The 26,270-nt window shown below is 38.9% G+C and overlaps 1 protein-coding gene across 1 annotated transcript; it reads left to right on the top strand.

Moving 5' to 3' along the window:
• On the top strand, nt 1-26,210 carry LOC135111376 (PAN2-PAN3 deadenylation complex subunit pan3-like). Its single transcript, XM_064024592.1, has 14 exons — nt 1-19; nt 13,406-13,554; nt 13,715-13,828; nt 15,380-15,472; nt 15,915-16,485; nt 16,922-17,025; nt 17,382-17,547; nt 18,205-18,387; nt 18,636-18,856; nt 19,096-19,298; nt 20,040-20,168; nt 20,377-20,455; nt 20,690-20,773; nt 20,939-26,210. The coding sequence occupies exons 2-14, from the start codon at nt 13,426-13,428 to the stop codon at nt 21,065-21,067; spliced, it is 2,205 nt and encodes a 734-aa protein (XP_063880662.1). The 5' UTR covers nt 1-19; nt 13,406-13,425; the 3' UTR covers nt 21,068-26,210.
• Nucleotides 26,211-26,270: the final 60 nt, after the last annotated feature.

Raw genomic sequence — 26,270 nt, 5'->3', positions numbered from 1 at the left:
TACTCAGATTTCATACCTGGTAAGGCGTTAGATAACTGTCATACTTTCTCGTCTCTTAAAAGTTAGAGCAAATATTTAAAGATATATTTCATATTCTCTCTCTCTCTCTCTCTCTCTCTCTCTTCATTCACCATTCCATTCTTGCTCCTTCATACACCAGGCAAGAAAAGTTATATAATCTTTAACATTTTATTCAGACTCCTTGGTGTAATAGTTCACATTATGTTTTGGTTATGTTAACATTAACAACAGTAAAATATATGCAACTAATTAAGGAGGCGACTGAAACATTAGAGAATATGATTTTGATATAATTCGGCATATATATATATATATATATATATATATATATATATATATATATATATATATATATATATATATATATATATATGGTAACAGGCCACTATGTACCATTGGCTGCTGTGTACCACTGGCTGCTATGTACCATCCATGGCTGCTATGAACCATCAGTTATGTACCATTATTATCATAAACAAAATACAGATAAATTAACAACTTATGGAAAAGGGAGAGAGAGAGAGAGAGAGAGAGAGAGAGAGAGAGAGAGAGAGAGAGAGAGAGAGAGAGAGAGAGAGAGAGAGAGAGAGAGAGAGAGAGAGAGAGAGAGAGAATCTATGATAGCCTAACTAAGCACCAAACAATGGACAACTTAGCAACTCCAATAGACCTACTCATTATTTGCTTTGAAACTCCAGTGGACTTTCTATTTTCTTTGAAACTCCATTGGACCTGCACCCTCAGTTATCCTTCTGGTACTGCACACAAAGCACCCTAAATACAAGAAAAACTCACCCAAACCACACTCAAAACACCCCTAAATATAACAAGACATGCTTAACATCCAAACACACTCAAAATACCCCACAACACCCAAATATACCCACAAAACTCACCCAGACACACACAAAACACATATTATTCATCCAAAAACATGCTCAAAACACCCTACATCACCTCAAAATATCCATAAAACTCACTCAAACATACTTATATCATGCTGAAGACATCCAAGACACTCAAAACACCCTGATATACCCACAAAACTCATCCAACACACTCAAAACACCCTGATATACCCACAAAACTCATCCAACACAACCGAAATACACCAAAAACATCCAAAACACACCCAAAACACCCCACAACACCCTAGAATACCAATAAAACTCACCCAAAACACATTCAAACATCCAAAATACACTCAAACCACCTCAAACTACCCACAAAACTCACCCAAACACTCAAAACAGCCAAAACACACCTAAAACATCCCAAAACTCATTCAAACACACCAAAAACATCCCACAACAGGATACGCCCAAACCACACTAAGACGCACCCAGAACACCCCACACAGACTCAATTAAAAGACCCGACACACATTCAAACTCACACCCGAAACACTTGAAACACCCTAAATAAACTCAAAACAAACTCACAACACCTCAATATGGAGGAGGAAGTAGTAAGGAGTTACTACTTCTTCCTCCTCCTCCATTTATCAATTTTTCTCCTTCTACTACTACTACCGCACCCAGAACACCCCACACAAACTCATATAAAAGACCCGACACATCCAAACTCACCCGAAACACTTGAAACACCCTAAATAAACTCAAAAACAAACTCACAACACCTCAATATGCCCCCAAACACACCCAAAACACTCCACAATATACTCAAAACACTTTACAAGACTAAATACACATAAAATACACCTAAAAACATCCTAAGCCACACTTTAAACACCCTAAATTCACACAAAACACAGGTATAATAGCAAATATACATCCTAAACACACTTAAACACTCACAAAACACTCCACAACACTCCTAAATATATCCAAAACACACTTAAAACACCCAAAACACATGAAATATTACAGAGAAAAAGCAGGGCAGGAAGAAAAACTAAGCTAAACATGGTCTTCTTGGTATTTACCTGCTATGCCCCCTCCTCCTTCTCCTCCATTTCTCCTTACTACTTCCTCCTCCTCCTCCATTTATCTATTTTTCTCCTTCTACTACTACTACTACCGCACCCAGAACACACCACACAAACTCAAATAAAAGACCCAACACACATCCAAACTCGCCCGAAACACTTGAAACACCCTAAATAAACTCATAACAAACTCACAACACCTCAATATGCCCCCAAACACACCCAAAACACTCCACAATATACTCAAAACACTTTACAAGACTAAATACACGTAAAATACACCTAAAAACATCCTAAGCCACACTTTAAACACCCTAAATTCACACAAAACACAGATATAATAGCAAATATACAACCTAAACACACTTAAACATTCACAAAACACTCCACAACACTCCTAAATATATCCAAAACACACTTAAAACACCCAAAACACATGAAATATTACAGAGAAAAAGCAGGGCAGGAAGAAAAACTAAGCTAAACATGGTCTTCTTGGTATTTACCTGCTATGCTCCCTCCTTCTCCTCCATTTCTCCTTACTACTTCTTCCTCCTCCTCCATTTATCTATTTTTCTCCTTCTACTACTACTACCGCACCCAGAACACCCCACACAAACTCAAATAATAGACCCGACACATCCAAACTCACCCGAAACACTTGAAACACCCTAAATAAACTAAAAAACAAACTCACAACACCTCAATATGCCCCAAAACACACCCAAAACACTCCACAATATACTCAAAACACTTTACAAGACTAAATACACATAAAATACACCTAAAAACATCCTAAGCCACACTTTAAACACCCTAAATTCACACAAAACACAGATATAATAGCAAATATACAACCTGAACACACTTAAACATTCACAAAACACTCCACAACACTCCTAAATATATCCAAAACACACTTAAAACACCCAAAACACATGAAATATTACAGAGAAAAAGCAGGGCAGGAAGAAAAACTAAGCTAAACATGGTCTTCTTGGTATTTACCTGCTATGCTCCCTCCTCCTTCTCCTCCATTTCTCCTTACTACTTCTTCCTCCTCCTCCATTTATCTATTTTTCTCCTTCTACTACTACTACCGCACCCAGAACACCCCACACAAACTCAAATAATAGACCCGACACATCCAAACTCACCCGAAACACTTGAAACACCCTAAATAAACTAAAAAACAAACTCACAACACCTCAATATGCCCCAAAACACACCCAAAACACTCCACAATATACTCAAAACACTTTACAAGACTAAATACACATAAAATACACCTAAAAACATCCTAAGCCACACTTTAAACACCCTAAATTCACACAAAACACAGGTATAATAGCAAATATACATCCTAAACACACTTAAACACTCACAAAATACTCCACAACACTCCTAAATATATCCAAAACACACTTAAAACACCCAAAACACATGAAATATTACAGAGAAAAAGCAGGGCAGGAAGAAAAACTAAGCTAAACATGGTCTTCTTGGTATTTACCTGCTATGCCCCCTCCTCCTTCTCCTCCATTTCTCCTTACTACTTCCTCCTCCTCCTCCATTTATCTATTTTTCTCCTTCTACTACTACTACCGCACCCAGAACACACCACACAAACTCAAATAAAAGACCCAACACACATCCAAACTCACCCGAAACACTTGAAACACCCTAAATAAACTCATAACAAACTCACAACACCTCAATATGCCCCCAAACACAATATACTCAAACACTTTACAAGACTAAATACACGTAAAATACACCTAAAAACATCCTAAGCCACACTTTAAACACCCTAAATTCACACAAAACACAGATATAATAGCAAATATACAACCTAAACACACTTAAACATTCACAAAACACTCCACAACACTCCTAAATATATCCAAAACACACTTAAAACACCCAAAACACATGAAATATTACAGAGAAAAAGCAGGGCAGGAAGAAAAACTAAGCTAAACATGGTCTTCTTGGTATTTACCTGCTATGCTCCCTCCTCCTTCTCCTCCATTTCTCCTTACTACTTCTTCCTCCTCCTCCATTTATCTATTTTTCTCCTTCTACTACTACTACCGCACCCAGAACACCCCACACAAACTCAAATAATAGACCCGACACATCCAAACTCACCCGAAACACTTGAAACACCCTAAATAAACTAAAAAACAAACTCACAACACCTCAATATGCCCCAAAACACTCCACAATATACTCAAAACACTTTACAAGACTAAATACACATAAAATACACCTAAAAACATCCTAAGCCACACTTTAAACACCCTAAATTCACACAAAACACAGATATAATAGCAAATATACAACCTAAACACACTTAAACATTCACAAAACACTCCACAACACTCCTAAATATATCCAAAACACACTTAAAACACCCAAAACACATGAAATATTACAGAGAAAAAGCAGGGCAGGAAGGAAAACTAAGCTAAACATGGTCTTCTTGGTATTTACTTGTTATGCCCCCTCCTCCTTCTCCTCCATTTCTCCTTACTACTTCTTCCTCCTCCTCCATTTATCTATTTTTCTCCTTCTACTACTACTACCGCACCCAGAACACCCCACACAAACTCAAATAATAGACCCGACACATCCAAACTCACCCGAAACACTTGAAACACCCTAAATAAACTAAAAAACAAACTCACAACACCTCAATATGCCCCAAAACACACCCAAAACACTCCACAATATACTCAAAACACTTTACAAGACTAAATACACATAAAATACACCTAAAAACATCCTAAGCCACACTTTAAACACCCTAAATTCACACAAAACACAGGTATAATAGCAAATATACATCCTAAACACACTTAAACACTCACAAAATACTCCACAACACTCCTAAATATATCCAAAACACACTTAAAACACCCAAAACACATGAAATATTACAGAGAAAAAGCAGGGCAGGAAGAAAAACTAAGCTAAACATGGTCTTCTTGGTATTTACCTGCTATGCCCCCTCCTCCTTCTCCTCCATTTCTCCTTACTACTTCCTCCTCCTCCTCCATTTATCTATTTTTCTCCTTCTACTACTACTACCGCACCCAGAACACACCACACAAACTCAAATAAAAGACCCAACACACATCCAAACTCACCCGAAACACTTGAAACACCCTAAATAAACTCATAACAAACTCACAACACCTCAATATGCCCCCAAACACACCCAAAACACTCCACAATATACTCAAACACTTTACAAGACTAAATACACGTAAAATACACCTAAAAACATCCTAAGCCACACTTTAAACACCCTAAATTCACACAAAACACAGATATAATAGCAAATATACAACCTAAACACACTTAAACATTCACAAAACACTCCACAACACTCCTAAATATATCCAAAACACACTTAAAACACCCAAAACACATGAAATATTACAGAGAAAAAGCAGGGCAGGAAGAAAAACTAAGCTAAACATGGTCTTCTTGGTATTTACCTGCTATGCTCCCTCCTCCTTCTCCTCCATTTCTCCTTACTACTTCTTCCTCCTCCTCCATTTATCTATTTTTCTCCTTCTACTACTACTACCGCACCCAGAACACCCCACACAAACTCAAATAATAGACCCGACACATCCAAACTCACCCGAAACACTTGAAACACCCTAAATAAACTAAAAAACAAACTCACAACACCTCAATATGCCCCAAAACACTCCACAATATACTCAAAACACTTTACAAGACTAAATACACATAAAATACACCTAAAAACATCCTAAGCCACACTTTAAACACCCTAAATTCACACAAAACACAGATATAATAGCAAATATACAACCTAAACACACTTAAACATTCACAAAACACTCCACAACACTCCTAAATATATCCAAAACACACTTAAAACACCCAAAACACATGAAATATTACAGAGAAAAAGCAGGGCAGGAAGGAAAACTAAGCTAAACATGGTCTTCTTGGTATTTACTTGTTATGCCCCCTCCTCCTTCTCCTCCATTTCTCCTTACTACTTCCTCCTCCCCCTCCATTTATCTATTTTTCTCCTTCTACTACTACTACCTACATACCTGAGCTTGGAAACACCTGGAAAAACACTGGAAATTACGGTAAATACTGACGAGGAGCCACTGTACCCGAGCGAGTCCCAGGACCATTGATGACGTCACAGGCGGGGGCTGCCGGCGCCCCGCTGGCTGACGTACGTAACGTATTTCATTTCAAAATTGACCCCTAGAAAAAACGAAGCTAGGCTCGAATGCCTTATATATTCTGACTTGACAATTACTTTAATTAATATTCACAATATCAAAACATCACCAGCCTGAGCAGTTGTAAAGAAATATTAATATGAAATATGTAAAAAGTGTTGAATCTTTGACACCATTAAAATCATTGAAAACTCCACCCATTTCATTTTATACCAATGAAAAAACACTTTAAAAAATCTGAACTGTTTTTCTAAACAAAGCAAAGTTAGTTACAAGCTAAGATATTCAAATAAAAAATCCAACAAATGACAAAATCACCACTTTTAACGGCATCAAAAGCTATTTTAGATTCCACACACTTAGCTCATCAGAAACGCAAAACACTTTAAATATCATAAACGATTTTTTGAAGCAATAAAACCTTCATTACAGCCTCAAATAAAAGAGCCAAAAAACCGGGTTGGGTAAATTTAACCGTAAAAACAGTCCTATATTTATGCAAAAAACAGCAGCAAATTCACCACATTTACTTAACTGAGGCAAGAAACGCACTTCAAAAGCAACGAAATATTTTTATAAATCATAAAAACTTACTATAGAAGCCAAATAAAGTCATTCAGAAATTTTCAAAAAAATATTGGAGCCCAACAAGTTGGCTCAGGCAGCAGTCCATCATGGCGGCCCTCGGCGGAGATCTTAGTGGGGTAGCCAGCGGCCATGTTGCCTTAATTATTCGTTCATGAGACCAAAAGTAGGCAATGGTGGATTTATCTGACCAGCGAATATGAAGGCCAGACATGTGGTTCCATCTTATGACATGTTTGGCTTACAGTAAATGAGAGACGAAGCAAATAATGGCTGAAAACACTGACGTCCTGCCTCTACCTCAGCAGACAGCTTGTTTACAAATTAACGAATTTTTCATTATTTGCCTAAATCTCCAAGTTTCCAGACTCAGATGTGAACAAACTCTAAAAATAAGTCAACAACCTTAAAACATGCCTAAAAAAGACGAATATTAAAACCTAAATAAACGAGACACTACAGGGAGGAGGAGGATGTAGTTGAAGGCAGGAAGGCTGACTGAGGTGAGACTGGCACCGCTGGACTCGCCTTACGTATTCGTGCCTCTCTGGTGCTGCTTGGCGGTGCTCGGTACAGGGAAAAACTGCCGGGAATACGGAAACACTGGTTAAAAGAGTGTGTGGGGCAAGACTGACCAGTGTTGACCAAAACAATGTAGCCAGCCAGCCAACCGCTCTCCCTCCCCAGCGCCACGTATCACTGCTCCAACCACACTCACTATTACACACACTAACACTCACTAAAGGTGACATGTTATCAAATAATATATCATATAATATCCACACTTCCTCACTTCCCTTTCCCCACTCCACACCCACTACGACTACGTGATCATGAAAATTTCACTCACTGCTGCACCGTGTCACCGCAGCAAACACGAACGAGCGCAGGATAGGCTCAACTAAAATGCTTCTCTCTCTCTCTCTCTCTCTCTCTCTCTCTCTCTCTCTCTCTCTCTCTCCTCACGACTGTTTCTCAAAGCCAAAATGATAATTACCAGGGTTTTCAAGAGTGTTTCTCCTGTTAATAATAAAGAAACGTTGTAGATCTGTCACTAGAACTGTAAAAACACCCTTAAAAAACTGTATTACTTCAATGACAGCCTTTTAAAAGCAAGTTTCTCCTGTTAGTAATGTAGAAACTATGTTAATCTGTCACTAGAACCGTAAAAACACCCTTGAAAACCCGTGTAACTATTGAGAGAGAGAGAGAGAGAGAGAGAGAGAGAGAGACAGACCGATGCATTTTCTAACTTGTGTGCTGAACTCATGGATCATGCTGAGGACTAAGCCTGTATTAAATCAGTGTATGCTGAATTCTATTGATTGTATTAGTTGACAATACAGTTTTATTTTATTTTATTTTTTTCATTTTTTTCGTGTTTTATATTTTAATGTAGTTTTATTACTTTTTTCTTACAATATTAATTTTTATCTCCCTACTTGGTAGCTGGTATGTAGCAGCCTTGTTTGGTACATATAAGTCAAAGCAGTGGTTCATAGGAGCCGGTACATAATAGCCGACGGTACATAGCAGCTAGCATTCATATATATATATATATATATATATATATATATATATATATATATATATATATATATATATATATATATATATATATATATATATATATATATATATATATATATATATATATATTTATTTATTTATTTATTTATTTATTTATTTATTTGATTTGATTTCTTTGGTTTATACATGTTATAGTTATGTGTTCGTTTCTTATCATGTCGCCAAAAAAAATGTGGTATGGGAATGAAAAAAAAAAAAAAAAAAGAGGAAATGAAAACTAGAGGGATGTAGCATAGCATAATCAGATTTTTATTCTATTTTATTAATTTATTGTATCATTATTATTGTTATATATTCATTATTCTTTTTTACGTTACGTTCTTCTAGTATACATACATTTGTTTATATGCTGCTACAAATAAGTACATTGCATAAGTCAAAAGAAACAAAAAGTACGCAGGAGATACGTCATAACCACTTTTCAAGTTTAAAATACATTCCTTTATACTTCGTACTTTGCATAAGCTAGACAAGGCAGTGGATTGTGGCCGAGAGACACAGAGACTGAACCAAGAGACAAAATCTGATGAGGATCATCCACCACCAAAACCTCAGATAAAACAATAAAAAAACAAAGAAAATATCCTTCATCCTGTTTTCCGACCACCACAATCTACAGTTTGCATTTTGTTTACAGTCATATTCCTGCCAAAAAGTCTATAGTCTGAGTAGGATCAGGAGGACACGAGGGGGAGTCTGAGAATGTCGGAAGAGAGTCGGAGCGTCTAGGGAGCTTGGCGTGGTTGAGATGGTGATGCTCGTGTGTCAGTACTTGTGTTGCCAGCCGTTCCTCCTCGCCTCTCCGCAGCAGCCCGATGTGTTTACAGTACTCTAACCTTCATTATACGCCCATGGAGGACTGTGTGTGATAGTGCAAGCCTGTGTGAGTGTACCAGGCGTGTGTTCAGGAGGGTCAGTGCCAGTGGGAGGCCAGGGAAGTGCCTCCGCCACCTCTGTGCCACATTGGGGAACAGCTGATTTTGATTTTGATAATTGCCCCTACTTGCTCTCCTCCGCTCGTATTCCTTGCCCTAGCGTGGGTGTCCGGGTCCCCTGCCGTTGGGGGTGATGTGTGGGTGTGTGTGGTGTGGGTGAGGGGCAGGGGGTAAGACGTGTTGGGTGACAGGGGTGAGCTACCCAGCATCCCTCCCTGTCACTGTGTCAGGGCCGCGGGTGCGATTTTCGGTTTAACTGTTAAGTAAATCATGTTAGGAACCCAAGGTGGTGTTGTAAAGATTTGTTACCGTTTTACTTGCTGGACGAAAGTGTATTTTTCTGGTAAGCAAAGTCGTGTTTGTGACTGTTGTATGTCATTATTATCATCTATTATTATTTTTAATTTTTTTTTATTTATTTTTTTTTCCAGTTTTTATTCAGCTTAACATACTTGCCACATACAACCGCCAAAATCGCTCTCTCAAAATGCTTGATGGACGAAATTATTTCTCTGATTAGCAAAGTCATGTTAGTGACTGTTGTATGTGTCATTATCATCACATTCATTTTTTATTCTGTTTTTGTTTAACCTGACATAGTTGTCACATACAACTGTCTAAATCATTCTCTTTCTAAAAAAGAAGTATTATTGCAGTTTCATACAACAAAACAGTTCAGGAATATTGTAGTGAAAGGTCAATCAAGGCCAACCAGAATCTTTTTTTTTTCTTTCTTCTTTTTACTATTTCATGATGCTACAGGTGACTCAGGATCATTCCTGAGCCAGACCTTTGTATCAGTAGCTCTTGCAGGGAAAAAGAAAAATGGCAAACAGAAAACAGGCAGCATTTATCATACCACTAATTCCTACATCCAACATGTCATATTTTCTCTTCAGTCATTCTTTTATTTGTCTCTCCACACAGTCTCAGTAGCAACACCATCCATTTCTTTCCTGTCTTCACTCTGACATGGCCCAACTCCCTTAGCACTACTTGCATCATTTCATCCATCTCTGGTATACTTCACACACTACAGCATCACATGCTCCACCCTCTCATCGTCTTCCATGTCACACATCTGGCACACTTTGCCATGGGACTCGGACCATCACTAACTCCTTCCATTTACATCCATACACTGTGCCCTCGCTTGGAAGAGAAAATCACCACCCCTCATACCACTTTTCAAGCATTGAGAGCTCTTTCTCTTACTATCATTCCAGAGTATTCTTTTATTCTATCTTATTTTTTTCATTAACTCAGTTACACATGTTTTACTACTCTGTCTATCTCACTCGATCAACTTTCTTACATCTCATGCTAAACCCTGTTAATTTTTAACATCGTACTCATGCCATACTTGATGTCTCCCCTCAAACTGTTTCCAACCCACTCTTTACTACCATCTTAACTAAGGTTGGAAAAAAGCCAGGTAATTTTTTTTTTGGGGGGGGGGGTTATCTATTTATTTATTTTATTTCATTTATTTATTTACTTATTTATTTATTTATTTATTTTATTTAATATATTTTTGTTTATTCCTCATATTTATATATAAATCAGTTAGAATAAGCATTTAAAAAGTAATCTAGAGTAAAACAAAAGATTTGAAGTTTTTTCTTTTTTCATGTTGGAGGGTGGGCTGGTCAAGAGCAACAAAGATATATATATAAAAAAAAAAAGGCTCACTGAGGTGCTAGTCCCCAAACTGAGTCAAAAGTGGTAGTCAGAAATTACAGGATAAGCCTCTTGAAAGAGTTCAAGTCACAGGAAAATGGAAATACAAAAGCAAACAGGGAATTGCAGAGTTTACCAGAGAAAGGGATGAATGATTGAGAATACTGGGTAACTCTTGCATTAAAGAGATGGACAGAATAGGGGTGAGAGAAGAAGGTCTTATCATGGCAATGAGAGAGAGGCTGAAAACAATCAGTCAGAGGAGAGGAGATGATAAGATGAAAAGGTTTTGATTCCACCCAGTGTGAGTGGAACCCCCCATACATGTCAAGCATACTCCATACATGGATGGGCAAGGCCCCTGTACAGAATAAGCAGCTGGGAGGGTGAGGAAAACTGGCAGAGATGACTTAGAACACCAAACTTCATAGAGGCTGTTTTAGCTAGAGAGGAGATGTGAAGTTTTCAGTTTAGATTTTAAGCAAAGAACAGACCGAGGATGTTCAGTGTAGAAGATGGGGACAGTTGAGTGTCATTAAAGAAGAAGGGATAGTTGTCTGCAAGGTTGTGTCAAGTTGATAGATGGAGGAATTGAGTTTTGAGGCATTGAACAATACTAAGTATGCTCTGCCCCAATCAGAAATTTCAGAGAGGTTGTTTCTATATCTAGTTTGTATTTAGCTCTTGTGTCCACAAATATGTTAACTACCCTTGCACTCAACCCAGCTTTTTCCAAGACTAGCTAGCCTTTTTTTTTTGTTCACCTTATCATAGGCTTCCTCTACATCTGGAAAACTTAAGTACAGTTTATGTCCATCCTTCTTTCTCATTCATTTCATTCACCACAAACATATTGTTCTTTGCTCTTATTCTCCCATTCAGTAGCATATAGTTAATTGTAGACTCATGGTTCCTGGCACACCAAATCACTCTTCCTTCTGTCAAGGTCTCATTCAAGTTTTCTAAGTCCATCTCATTCATAATTCACAAACTCATCAAGTGTCTCACTATTCCTATTAATTTGCTCACCTAAAATACCTATGTGTGCATTCAAGTCTCCCATAATCATCAGTCTCTCTCCTGCATGCTCTCTTACAATATTCTTCAAAATACCATACTTTGTGTTATTCTCTCTCATTGTTTGTTTATTCTCATTTGTCATGTACACCACAGTCACCACAAACCTTTCACATTTTCCATGTTTGCCTGGGCACTCTACCTATACTGCTAAAATGCCTTCACTCATGGCACAGTTTCCTACATCTAAAGTTTACTCTAAGATTCCTTTCCTTCCTATGCAAAAGGCTACTCCTCCTTCTACTCTATCTTGAGCTTTCCACCCCTTTCCATTCATCACATAGTCACTGCCATCCATTTGCACTTCATCCCTTAAATGTGTCATTTTGACTAAGTCAAAATGACATTCATTTAGTTCCTTACACATCCTCAAATTTCCCACTGCCGCATCCTCTCACATTTACACATCCAAACTTAATGCATTTTCTCACCTGGTTATTGTCTTCTCTCACATTTACACAACCTGTCCCCATGTGTTCTCTTTCATTCTGGTGTCACTGCATCCTGTCTGTCATCTGCTGCTAGTCTTGTGTATTTTCTCTGTTGCTCTGATCCATTCAAGGAGTCTGCTGCACACAACTCTTTCTCCCTCCTAGTTAAGGCACATACTGTCCCTTCCAATCACCTGCTGGGGAAGTGCATCATCCAGATCAGGATGCTTACTCCTTATTTTCATTTTCATATTTATGATGAAGCTTCATCAGTGCTAAGTAACATGCATTTCACTACAATACCTGCTATAACATCAGTTCCTTCAGTTTTCTTTTGTTAATTTACCACATGCTTGTCTCCTAAATGAGTGATTAAGAAAAATGTGGGTCACTTCAAAATTTATGCTAAGAAATATGCTATAACATATCAGTCCCTTCAGTCCCTTCAGTTTTCTTTTGTTAACGTGCCACATGCTAGTCTCCTAAATGAGTGATTAACAAAATTTTGGGTCACTTCAAAATTTTGTGTAGTTAGTGATGAAGAAAAAGAAGTGTACAGCCTTATTTGATATTTAACCCACGTTTCCATATGCTATCTTCCATATGAGTTTGTACAATTAGTATTGGGAGACTTTAATATCAATGTTGGTTACTGCACAAGAGCCTTTAGAGCAGCCAGTATGGTATTCATAGAGCTTAGGTGGTTTTGGGCTGGTGCTCACTCCCCCCAAAAAAACTTTTTCATGTGACTGAATTCTATGCTTACCTCAGATATTGGTTCTTATTTGCTGCCTCTGTGGTGATGACAAAAAACATTAAGCAGAACCTTATTATAATCCATGTGACCATTAATTATGCAGTGCACTTGGATTGATGTTAGATGTTTTACTTATGCAGTGAGTGTGAGAGTCTGCGGCATGGACCACCCTCTCTTCCTGAACTTGGCCCTGCCCCAGCAGCCTCAGCCAGCCACTGCACCAGCACCTCCAGTCACCAGTCAAGTCAATGGTCTCCCACAAGAATCAAAGCTCGCTACATATATCAGTGTGAGTTTCCAGATCTTGGGAGTATTTAGTAGTGTGTCAGTTGTTGAGTGAATGGTGCAGAATAATGTAGAACCAGACTTTTAAAGATGAGCAAAACTATAGAAATGTATGACATTTGCTTTTGTGGAGTGAAATTTGACAAAACTTTCTTCCTGCACAGAATCGCCAGCAGTTGTCGGCCACTCAGCAAACAGAGCAGCAGCAACAGCAGTCCCTCACCAAGAGTGTCGCAGCCTTGAGTCTCGATGGTGTGGGGGCACGGAAAGTGAACATGGTGAGTTCTGTCTAGTGACAAAAGTGCTCCTTCTATTAGTACCATTATAATCACAAGCACCAGGACCTCTCTTGGAGCAGTAACATGCAGAGCAGCCATGATTGACTACATTTGTCTTCTGGCAGCCAGGCAGAGGCGTCAAGTAGAGCAGTGTTATGTTGTGGTGGATTTGGATAGCTGACTGCTTGTGGTGGCAAGATTGTGAGAAGAACACCAGACTTGTTTAGTGTTTCTTCTAACATGATGTGTTGCAACCAAGCTCTTCACACATCTCTCTGCCTTGCTTTTATTTTTGCATCTTTATTCAGCATTTCTCTAAGTCCTTTTCCCATGAGGACAAGCATTGCTTTGCTCCTCACACAAGCTTGTCACTTTGTATAACTTGAATGAAACACAGATTTGGTTACCATCTTTGGTCAGACCAGAAGACAGATTTAGGCAGTCACTGCTGCTCTTTCATTGTTATCCCAAGGGGAACAAAATGCAGCTCACCACTAGACTACTGACATTCTGACTCCATAGTGCAAACACCTCTCTTCTAACTTTTTTTTTTTTTTTTCCCTCATCATCTTTGTCTTCTTCATCTCTCTCTCTCTCTCTCTCTCTCTCTCTCTCTCTCTCTCTCTCTCTCTCTCTCTCTCTCTCTCTCTCTCTCTCTCTCTCTCTCTCTCTCTCTCTCTCTCTCTCTCTCTCTCTCTCTCTCTCTCTCTCTCTCTCTCTTTTCCCATCACAGTAGAAAGGGATTAGAGAGGTAGACATGTGATGTGCCACAACCATCTACTTGTAATGGTGTTGTTTTCTTCCATTACTAGCTTGCTGCCATAGCCAGTCACCTATTCAACCAACTCTTATTCTGTGTAATACTGCTTGCAGGAACAATTCTTGTCCTACCACCCGTAATGTTTTTTCTTTGCTCTAAGAGAAGAATTGCATCTGTAAGGAACAAGTAAAAACCTTGTTTAATTGTGCTCCTTTATCTTATTTCTGCTCATAGTAACTTTGCCTGGAAGGAGAGTCTGTATTTTCCCTCCAAGTCTATAATCATAGCCAGACACCTATCCAGCTTTCACTCATTTCTGTCCAATTGTACTTGCTGTCATTTGTTGTACTAGAGACCAGTCACACACACACACACACACACACACACAAAAAATAAAAATAAAAATAAATAAATAAAAATAAATAAATAAATAAAAATAAATAAATGAATAAAATAAAATAAATAAATAAATAAATAAAAAAATACTGTAACCTCAAACTAGATACAAATAGCATAGTCTCATTTTGTCAGTATGCTCTGTGCAGCAGTGTGAATCCTTAGCTGCTTTGGTTCATGTACATGTAAGTAAGGAATGGGAACGACTTAAAGTATGTTGGTGACCAGCTGTGACAGCGAGCTTATTGTGGGAGGAACACCACAGTACTCACCCTCTTGGTAAAAGGACTGTGAGAAATAAATATATAATTAATATGCACAACCAAATGTAGCAGTCTGAAGTACCTCGCTGCTACACACCATGCATCTGCTTCTCACAGCCCTTTTACTTGCAGTGGGAGGAACACCAGAATACTGTGCCAGTGAGGAGAAGAGAGCTGGTTGGAGAGGAGAGATCTATGTCCTGTGGGGTCAGAGCACAAGTGGTGGTAAGTGGTGATCAGTATTGCTTGTACTTGCTCCTCATGGGTACAGGTTTCTTCCCCAAGTAGTGATGCATAGATTAGTACTGATAGGCTGGACACAACCACCTTTTTCCCTAGGTAGTTAGTCACGTCACTATTGTCATCTGGTTCACTGCACCTTCTTTGTTTTCCTGATACATTTATTTTCCTCACCAATTTTTTTGTTATGTAATGCAGCTTGCAGCTAATTTGCTATTATTGACACTGCAACCCTCATGGAAGCCTCCTTTAAGAAATTACTAAATTAGGAGTGTCTCAGAAAATCTTGTCTAGATTTAAGAGCTCTTTCATACCACTTTATATTTCTACAACATGTAAGTATAAGTAAGACATTTTTAGAGACAATATAAGGCTATATATTAATGAGCGGCACAATAGTAACGTCACTTTGTTTCCTCCCTGCCAGCCATCAGTAAACAACATCACTGAGTTCATCCCAGGCTCAGGTGGTAATGGAGGCTTGGCCCACTCTGCCTCTACTCCCTCCTTCCATTCATTTTCTGGGCTTGGTTCACCCAGCCTGACCACACCCTCATCTCTGGGCTTCACCTCCATGACACGCTCTTCACCAGCAGCCTCTGTTGCTTCCCCACAAAGGCCAATATCCCCCCAGGATTCCCCCAGCAGAGGGAGGTGTACTTCCCCCAATGCTGGAGGACAGGAGGACAATGGTAGTGCTTCCAACTTACCTACTTACCAAGAAAATGTGGGAGGCACTACCTACTTCTTCACTGCCCAAGACCAGCCACCTTTTGCCAACACTGGAGCTACTGCATCACCATCTCCCTTCACTGCAGCACCTCAGCCCACCCTGGTGTTCCCCCCTTACCATGTCCTGCCCCCCACCCCTGCCCATGTCCACCATCTCCGAGCACCAGCCAATGCCCCACACTTCTTCATGGGTGATGAGTTGCGCCAGCACCTGCTGGAGAAACATGCCCTTACCTTGGCCCATGTTGACCATGAGCAGTTTCCAGGTGAGCTAGTGATTATATTATATCTGTGTTAGTAAGATATCTTCCTTTTTTATCCATTACCAATAAGTCTATCTCTAGTAATCTGTGCTCTCTTTGTCTTTGGTGTCTTGAGTGATTGGTCCTTCATCCATTTTCTCTATGATTGGGTTTTTCATTCTTCACCAGTTTAATTAAACAAGTGGGTTTTATGTGATTATTGTCATCAAATGTCTTCAAGTTTTCTGATAGATAGCTATGGTTAGAATGGTTTTACTGGTGATCGTCTGGCTTTCTTTACTGGGTCTTGGTCATCCTCTTTAGGGATTTTGGTGAAACTTTCACTGTTGCCTGAGATATATCAAAAGTGTTTGATAGAGTATGGCACAAAACTGCTGTAGGTGAGATTCACAGTCTTGACATGTAGAATTTAACACACAAATTTCTCCTTGTTACACAGACTTGCCACAGGAAGTAGACATGTACCACGAGCTGGTGCCCATGGAACCCCAGCACAATGTTAACAAATCCTCCATATTTGGCTACGCTACCTCAGTGTACAAGGTGTGTGTTTTGTATTGTACTGGCTGAGCTATTGATTAAGTCAGTAGATTACTTGTTGGTATAAGTTAGTCATCATACATAAGGCAACCACACAGTCCTTCACTCATACCATTCATGCCATTAGATCACTTCAATCTTCAGTGCAGTGAGAATTAAAGTGATTTACCTGCAAATGTAGTGGGTTGCATGATTGTCATCTATACAGTGACTCCCACACACCAATGAGATGCTCAGTACACAAGATGAATCTACACACACTCTTGTGCATAGAAGTTTTTTCATGTAGATTTTATTGTAGAGATTGTGCACATATGAGTTTGTCTAAAATTACTGATCATTTATGGGTTCCTTTACAGGCCACCAACATCAAAACGGGCTTGCGGTATTGTCTCTATCGCATTCATGGCTACCGTCTTAACAACGTGAAGGTCACCCAATTAGTGGACATGTGGAAGAAACTGCAACATTCCAGTGTGACTCAGCTGAGGGAGGTCTTCACCACCAAAGCCTTTGGTGATAACTGTAAGACTTCTAGTCTTGTTACTATGTTTACTATTATAATTGTCTGTTTTGGAACTCAGTGAAGTTTGTCAATTGATGTACTGGGCAGCTTTTCTCTAGGAAACACTGACTGTTTATACCCATACTCAGTAAAGCATGCTTTTTGAGTTATTGGATATAGAAAATATATAAATCTATAAATGAAAAATGTTAAACTAAAGGTGGTTAGAAAATAAATATATAAGTAAAAATTATTAAACTAAAGGTGGTTGAAGTGAACATTTTCTGAAGATATGGAAAGGCTGTCTAGCACATCACTCCTTCAACCTCATTGACTTCAGTTGTATGTGAAGCAGAGAAGGCTTGTAGCTGAAGCGTAAAGATGATCAAGTAACTGTATAAAGTTGTTAGTCTGATGTTTAAATGCAGTAGATATAGCAGTATGGAAGCCTGTAAAAAGTACAAAATATACAGAATAGAATTCCTTATAGTCTGCCATTTTAAAGGGATGGTATCAGGTGAAAAATTAACATACATGATTCAAGGGATTCTGTTATGTTATTAGAGCTGGTGGTATTGAAAAATAAATCCTTATATTAAAAGCATTATTTGATGATGGACTTGGGAATGAATACACCATAAAGTTGTCATATTTATGGACACTTATCTTTTCCACAGCAATTGTGTTTGTGTACGACTATCATGCCGGTGCGGAGACCCTCGCTGCCCGCCACTTCTCCTCCTCCAGCATGCTTGGCTCCAACGGCTGGGAGACACTGGCCACTCCCCTACCAGGCAATGGGGCCAGTGAGTCCTCAGCTCGGAGCATCCACAAATCACACCGCCACAACTCCGGCAATGGTGAGACAGATTGTGAAGTCCCACCATTATGTTTTTTTTGCATGATGGTTGACTTAATATTGGTAGAGAGTAAGAGGTGTGCAATTATTGATAAAGGAATTCAATATTGTTTATAATAGGTGATGTCCTCGTTTAATTTTTCTGCACTTTTCTTGTATATAAATTCTGTATTTCTTTCATGTTTGATTGATATCTTTTAGTCACTATTCTGGTCTGTGTATCTAACTGATGGATGGTTTCCTCACTAGGTTTGCTCCCAGAATCTACTTTATGGAACTACATCATCCAGCTGACTGGAGCACTGCGGGCCATCCACACGCAGGGTCTGGCCTGCCGCACCCTCGACCCAACCAAGATCCTCCTTACTGACAATAAATCCAGGATCAGAATAAACTGCTGTGGCATCCATGACGTGTTGAACTTTGACCCAAACGCTGCCAATCCTCTGGCCAACATGCCGCAGTATCAGGTGAGTCACTGATGCTCTGTCAGCTTCTATTCTTCAGTTTAATTTAAAACTCTCCCAAGTTGATGGCCACAGTTCACTAGTTCCTACCAGTATACCTCATCCTTGCACATTCCAGACCTCTTATGCCTTTACTATTCTAAATACCTGGCTCTACTTTCCTGCTTTATAGTGGGTCATCTAGAACTTATGTGACTGACCATAAGAACTGTTTTTCATTGTGAATTGCCTTTTGTTTTCAGCAAGATGACTTGATGAGCCTTGGGAACCTGATGGTTGCCTTGGCATGTAACTCCTACATGGCCCTGCAGCGAGACAGCATCCAAACTGCCATTGAACTCATTAATCGCTCCTACTCCCGTGACCTGTCCATGTTGGTGGTGTGTCTCCTCACCTCCCAGCGCATCAAGAGTATCAACGATGTTATGCCTATGATTGGTGCAAGGTGAGACAAACTCTTTATTAAATATTGCCAGTGTTAGTGAGTTGGAGTTGCTTCTTCACTTTTTATTATACTACAGAGAAAAGTCTTCAAACAACAGTTAGATTTTTATTTATTATTAGGACCCATTTATCAGGAATTGATCATCCAAAGCATTTTTATTTTTGACTAAGCATGAACAAGGATGCATTGATTTCACCACTTACTACTTAGTGTTACATATTGTGATGCTGATGGCCTGGATGGCTAAATGTGCCTTGTCTGTATACCAAACTGACATCTCACATAAAGTTGATCAGTTCAGCAATTGTCATGCCCTTTCTTACTGTTGGAATAAAGATTTAAGGTAGGGAGTGTCTTGTCCTCTCTCTCTCTCTCTCTCTCTCTCTCTCTCTCTCTCTCTCTCTCTCTCTCTCTCTCTCTCTCTCTCTCTCTCTCTCTCTCTCTCTCTCTCTCTCTCTCTCTCTCTCTCTCTCTCTCTCTCTCTCTCTCTCTCTCTCTCTCTCTCTCTCTCTCTCTCTCTCTCTCTCATGCCATTGGGAATATGGTGACTTTTTGGCAGAGTGTGTGGGCAGTCTATTTTGTGCATGTCCTTAGATTGCAAGGTATAGAATATTTTGTGTGTTAGGAATGTTATATGAGGAAAAATATCACTTTTAAGAAAGTGATCCCTCAAATTGAAATAGATATAACTTTTGAATCTATTTTTGTACATGAAGCGTATACTAATAACTCTCTCCTCAGGTTTTACACTGCCCTGGAGACTGCCACCCAGCGTGCCGATGTGTATGAGTCAGAGATCGCAAAGGAGGTCCACAATGGTCGCCTTTTCCGCCTCCTGACAAAGCTCAACACCATTGTTGACCGGCACCAGTAAGTGCCCTCGTCCTTTGTTGAAAGTGATAAGAATGCTCAGTTTTATGTGCTGATAAACATACTCAGTGTTATGTACAACATCTAATGTGTAGTAGTTCAGAATGAATAAAAAATTTAACATTTTCTGAGCTGGACTTTGGGAGTGGGTAGAAGCAGATATTTTGGTGCATGATTTGATGTCATATTTATTGTAACTCTTTTACAGGCTGCACATGGACACTTCCTGGAGTGAAACAGGGGACAGGTACATGCTGAAACTCTTCAGAGATTATGTCTTTCACCAGGTGAGTGTCAGTGTAACAAATTATTAAGCACTGAATCAAAGTTGAGTTTCTCAAACAATTATTGAATAGAATATAAGTTAAAGGAAAAATTGAGATACTTTTAATAAGAGACTATATAATGACATCTTTCATTTCCATCACCAACTCCCTTTACATATATTTAAGTATTGCATTAAGTATTACACAAGTGACACATCATCAGAAAAGAGGCTAATGATAGTTGGCTCTCTTCAGACTACTGAGGATGGTCGACCGTGGCTGGACTTGGCCCATGTGGTGATGGTTCTTAACAAATTGGATGCTGGTTCTCCAGACAAAGTAAGTCATCACAGCTGTGCCTGTTTACAAATTATCTACAAACTTATTTATTTATTCATTTTTATTTTCATTGTCTTCATTCTGTATTCATATAATGGGATGAGTCTAACATCCAACACTCAGTTTTGTGGTGTCATCTCTGCTCACTCTAATTTTGCTTTTCAGATATGCCTGATGTCACATGACGAACAAAACATCTTGGTAACGTCATATAGTGAACTGAAGAGGTGCTTTGAGCGCTCCTTTGCTGAGTTACTGCAAGCTGCTTCCTCTCACAAGACCTCTTTGTCCTAGCAACATCTATAACATTGGCTGTCACCTTACCTGCCTGTGTTGATTCAGGCAGGGGAGAAAGCTAACCACAAGTTGTTTGCCACGCTTTTTCTCCATTCTTTGTTTGGCAGCTTGGCCAGAGCTTTCATTCTGTGCTGAAGCTGTGACCAGACATCCATCAGAGTATGTGACAGCAGGTATCATAGGCTTAGTGTTTAATTTGTTCTTGAAACACTTACCCAACTTTGGTCCCTCCATTAGAGGAAACCAGTTTTTACATTCAAGACCAGGTCCAATGTTTCATCCATCATTATTGCTAAGAAGTACACTGTTCTTTGGCATAACTTTATTTTTGCTTTCTGTTGTTCTTTTACACTGGTTGAACAGTGTATTTTCCTTTGCATTGCCTTTTGTTGAACATGTTACTTTGGAATGAGAAGCATCATTTGGTGACTGGCAGGTGTAGCAAAGTAAGGAGCATCACATGTGGCTTGTAGAGGAAAAAGCAGCTTGTAGGACTGCACCTAACACATCATCTTTATTGGAATGCATTTTGATTTACACTGTCTTTATGTTGTTATTACTTTACTAATGCATCATGCTTCTCTAAGTTCACTCCTCTATAATAAACCAAAATTGTATGACATTGTTAAATCATCCAACAATGGATTTACTGCCCTACAAGCGATGGTTTCGGAAGACTTAGCAAAAGTACCACTTTCATTCTCCTGCTTGTAAAAAAGAAAATATCATTGACTTAGATTTGCAACAGCTTGCTCGCTCTCTCTCTCTCTCTCTCTCTCTCTCTCTCTCTCTCTCTCTCTCTCTCTCTCTCTCTCTCTCTCTCTCTCTCTCTCTCTCTCTCTCTCTCTCTCTCTCTCTCTCTCTCTCTCTCTCTCTCTCTCTCTCTCTCTCTCCCTCCCTCCCTCCCTCCCTCCCTCCCTCCCTCCCTCCCTCCCTCCCTCTCTCTCTCTCTCTCTCTCTCTCTCTCTCTCTCTCTCTCTCTCTCTCTCTCTCTCTCTCTCTCTCTCTCTCTCTCATCTCTCTCTCTCTCTCTCTCTCTCTCTCTCTCTCTCTCTCTCTGAAATGATGACTGTAATTCAAGATGCAAGATAGGGTGGACACAGTTTTCTTAATTGCTGAAAAAAAAAACACAGAATCAAAAGGTAAATGCAATCCTATAAATTTGATGACCTGTGTTAGTCAGTCATGATATCTGATTATTTTTTTTTCTTTGTACAACAAGAAAGGGCTGAATGCTGTTTGTTTCCATTACTTGTTATTTCTTTAGTTAGCATTTGTAGTGAGTTTTTAGTGTTACTTTAAATGGAGATTCCTAGAAACAAATAGGAGTTCTAATTTTATAATAATGTATATGTAATGACCTGATATTGAGGAAGTTAATTTTTGGTTTTGTCATTGGTTTTGAAATCCTCACTGAGGCCACATGTTGCATGGGGATTGAATCGGGTGGTGCCTTGTGTAAGGCGTGAAGGCCTGGGTCGCAAGCCAGCATCCTTGCTGAACAACTTTTAGATAAGGAATAATTGCCATATTTATTTGAAAAGTTTTATTTTACTTATTTTGTCAAGTTCATTTTTTTCTGAGCAAGAAGCTTTTTTTATTTATGTTATAGTATATTTTAATTGTCAGCTGTTTTTTTATTTTACTTAAAGACTTGTGGATGAATTGGAAGGACATTCTGAGGCACAGACAAAAAACTGAGTGAAGGTGGCTCAAAAAGTGTTAGTGGTGTTGTATAGTGATGTAAAGAAGTTAATATTAAGTGTGTGACATTTGCTTACTACGAAAAGTGAACCATCCATGCACCTCTTGTACAAAGCTCTCCATGATGCAACCTCAAGTGTTCTCAGAGTGAACTGTTCAACGTCCGATGTACATTGTTGACACTCCACATATCAGCTGTGTTATCCTTAAACTGCCCAGTGTTTAGTATACTATTCTATGGTGTAAAGACAGCAAGCTGATACTGTTATAAAGTTGACTTGTAAAAGGTGTCTTCCTGTACAAGGCCAGCTGCCTTCCAAATGTTACTTGAATGAAAACACAGACAAATGGCAGACTGATCAACTTGTTTGTGACTCGACAGTACTGGTCACACCAGAAATTTGTGATGCCCTGTTGAAAATCAGTGACCACATGTAGGGGCAACAACTTTGGTAGTGGTAGTTGTGGTGGTAGTGGTGGTGGTGGTGGTGGTGGTGGTGGTGGTGGTGGTGGTGGTGGTGCACTAACAGGCAGGTGGACTGGAACATGCTGAGGCCAATCCTTGCCAAGGCTGATGTGGAAAAGACTGACGCTTTTATATTTTTGAACTTTGCTGTGGTGTTTGGGTGAGAAACTAAAGCTTACCTGTTTTAGTGTGATATTCCAATTATTTTGGAAAAAAAAGTGACTAGTAGCATCATAAAGATATAACAACCAGTGTGGTGTGTGTGTGTGTGTGTGTGTGTGTGTGTGTGTGTGTGTGTGTGTGTGTGTGTGTGTGTGTGTGTGTGTGTGTGTGTGTGTATGCCTGCATGCATGCAAATGTGGGTGTATATGAGTGTGTAGGGCTCAGTGTCTGCACACCAGTTTATACATGTATGTATATATTTATGCACATACATGTGTATGGGTGTTTGGGGCTCAGTGTCTGCACACCACTGTAAGCATTTTAAGATTCATATGTAGTATACATATATTTATATTTTTTGTCATAAATGGTTTGCTACCCTTAAGAAATTAAACATATTTGCATTTAAGTTGGATGATATAATTTTATAGATTTTTCCCCTTGAAAGCCTCATGAGGTGATTAACAACAAACAAACCAATACAATACTCTACATTTTGTAAAATTGCCTCATTTACCAGGTCACTTTTGACAAAGGTTCAAATTACTTATTGGCTCAGGTGAAACTCATTAAGTGGTAATGTTTTAGTTTTAATATCTGTTAAAGAAACCTAAAGGTCATGTGCCTCCCTACTCATTTGCTCCATTTTCCCTCATCAGTTTTTCAATCATTGATCACAAACGAAGAGTACAAATTTTATCACATCCATTGTAATTCTCAGACAATTGTTGCGGCATTTCCCTCCCCCCATCCCTATAAGTATGAGTGGATTCTTCACAAATATCTAAAGACTTGTTTTCTGGGTACTGTCAGAAAGTCCATCAACAGCTACCTCGGCTTTGAGTTTTACACTGCATTCATAATTATGTTATGCACAAAAATGACAAGCATACTTTTTATCTCATTCATGTGGGACCATTTCTGTATTTTACCATTTATTCCCCAATCAAAAATGTGTTCGGTCAAAGTATTCAGTCATGCAATAGATAGACTGTCAGTATCTCTCCATGTACCTAATAAGAATGATATTAACAAGTAAGAGTGTAAGGGTGAAAGTGCAAGACTGTATTCCATATTTTGCAAGCTGTTGTTAAAAGCTTTACACCTGACCTCTAGGGCTGGTGAGTCAGGGCTGACCTCATGGGTTCCCTACATTATGCAGGATTTGCACTTTTCTGAGCTTAAAAGATTTATGACATATTGTAATGTGCCAGATAGATGTCTCTGCACCTTCGTGGTCTGTGAGGAGGGAGTTGCAGACTGTAGGGTGTCTGTGAGCTCCCCTGAGTGTTGATAGAAACCTTGGAGAGAAGCATAAGTGTCATAACATGAAAACACGTACACAAAATTAAGCAATATTGCATTCACTCTTACATCCCTTTTCTCTCTCTCTCTCTCTCTCTCTCTCTCTCTCTCTCTCTCTCTCTCTCTCTCTCTCTCTCTCTCTCTCTCTCTCTCTCTCTCTCTCTCTCTCTCTCTCTCTCTCTCTCTCTCTCTCTCTCTCTCTCTCCAGGGTCTCTAGGAGTCAAGCATACAAGTTTGTCACATGTACTATAGTGATTGCTCAATGTTTAGTCAGATCTCATTACAATTGCCTGTATAATAATTTCTCATTTATTTGTTCTCTTGTTTGTAAGTCATTTGTATATAATAGTTTGAGGTACATCTTATTAAATTAAAAGTGCATGGAATGCATACAATTGATCCCATTCTGTTCACCAGGCCCTTTGTTTCTCCACTTGATGCCCAGACTGCTGCTGAATTAGAATAACAGCCAAAATAGATGTGTTAGTCTCTGCTCTAGTTTGAACATTTTGTACAGAGGAAGTTAAGATGACATAGTTGTAGTACCTTCATTTCCAAGTTTGTTTTGTAATTAAAGACTACTTTGAGAGGATTTGTTACCAGTATGATCACATAATGGTCAGATATCTTTATTTTTAAGAATTTACTTTTTCTTTACATGATGTGTTTTTCTTTGTTGCATGACATTGACACCACCTGGCTATTGTAGCTTGACTGTTGGCAGTTTTAGATGAGTCAGCACTGGAGTGAGTAATCAAGGGTAACCAGTAAACTATGGTAGGAGTAGTGATTTTAATACAAGTATGATGTAAAATTTGGGAATGGGTTTGTACATTATTGATTCATTTGATGAGAAACGAGAAACTATTTATTGTGACCTATATATATCACAGTAAGTAGTGTAACAGTTCCTTTGCACAAATTTAATAGTAAATTAATCATAAGTTATGACTGAAGAAAGCAGGAAAATGGAATTTTGCTAACTTTGTTTAGAAATTGCATTGGATGTATCAAAAAAATTATTTACTCATTTTGCCTTGACAAAGTCGGTTTATCAGCCAACCAATTAAAAAGACAGCTTATTATGTGGGATGTGGCATTCCTTTGGCTCACATGTGATGACGAGACTGCAGGAAACCAACTTACTGTGGAAACTGATGAGAAAGATTTTTACTTCAGTTTCCTTAGTACTGCCCAGTTTCATGTATAATTTGTGTGACCTTTGAGGAAAAGTACTTACCAGGAGGCCATAGCAACTAAAGTACTTGCTATGGATTTGCAATAGTTAGGTTGCAGAAAGTGAGAGCACCAAGCAACCTCATCCCCCCCCTCCCCTTCCAGCACATGACAACCACACAGCCCTGGCCTGGTCTGGTGTAAAACTGGCTTGTTATATTTAACTTTTGACAAACCTGTACAGATTGAGGAAGTTTTGTAATATAGATATATTTTTCATTGTATAATTATTATTGTAACTATTCATAATAAAAGGAAACAAATATCTGAATTGTCTGTATGCCTGTACCAAGATTCTGAGCTAAGATTAGGGGTACTGTAGCACTA

This window comes from Scylla paramamosain, chromosome 22 (assembly GCF_035594125.1).
Source record: "Scylla paramamosain isolate STU-SP2022 chromosome 22, ASM3559412v1, whole genome shotgun sequence".
NCBI lineage: Eukaryota > Metazoa > Arthropoda > Malacostraca > Decapoda > Portunidae > Scylla > Scylla paramamosain.
The sequence above is the reverse complement of the archived record's forward strand: the minus strand, read 5'-3'. Positions and strand labels throughout refer to the sequence as shown.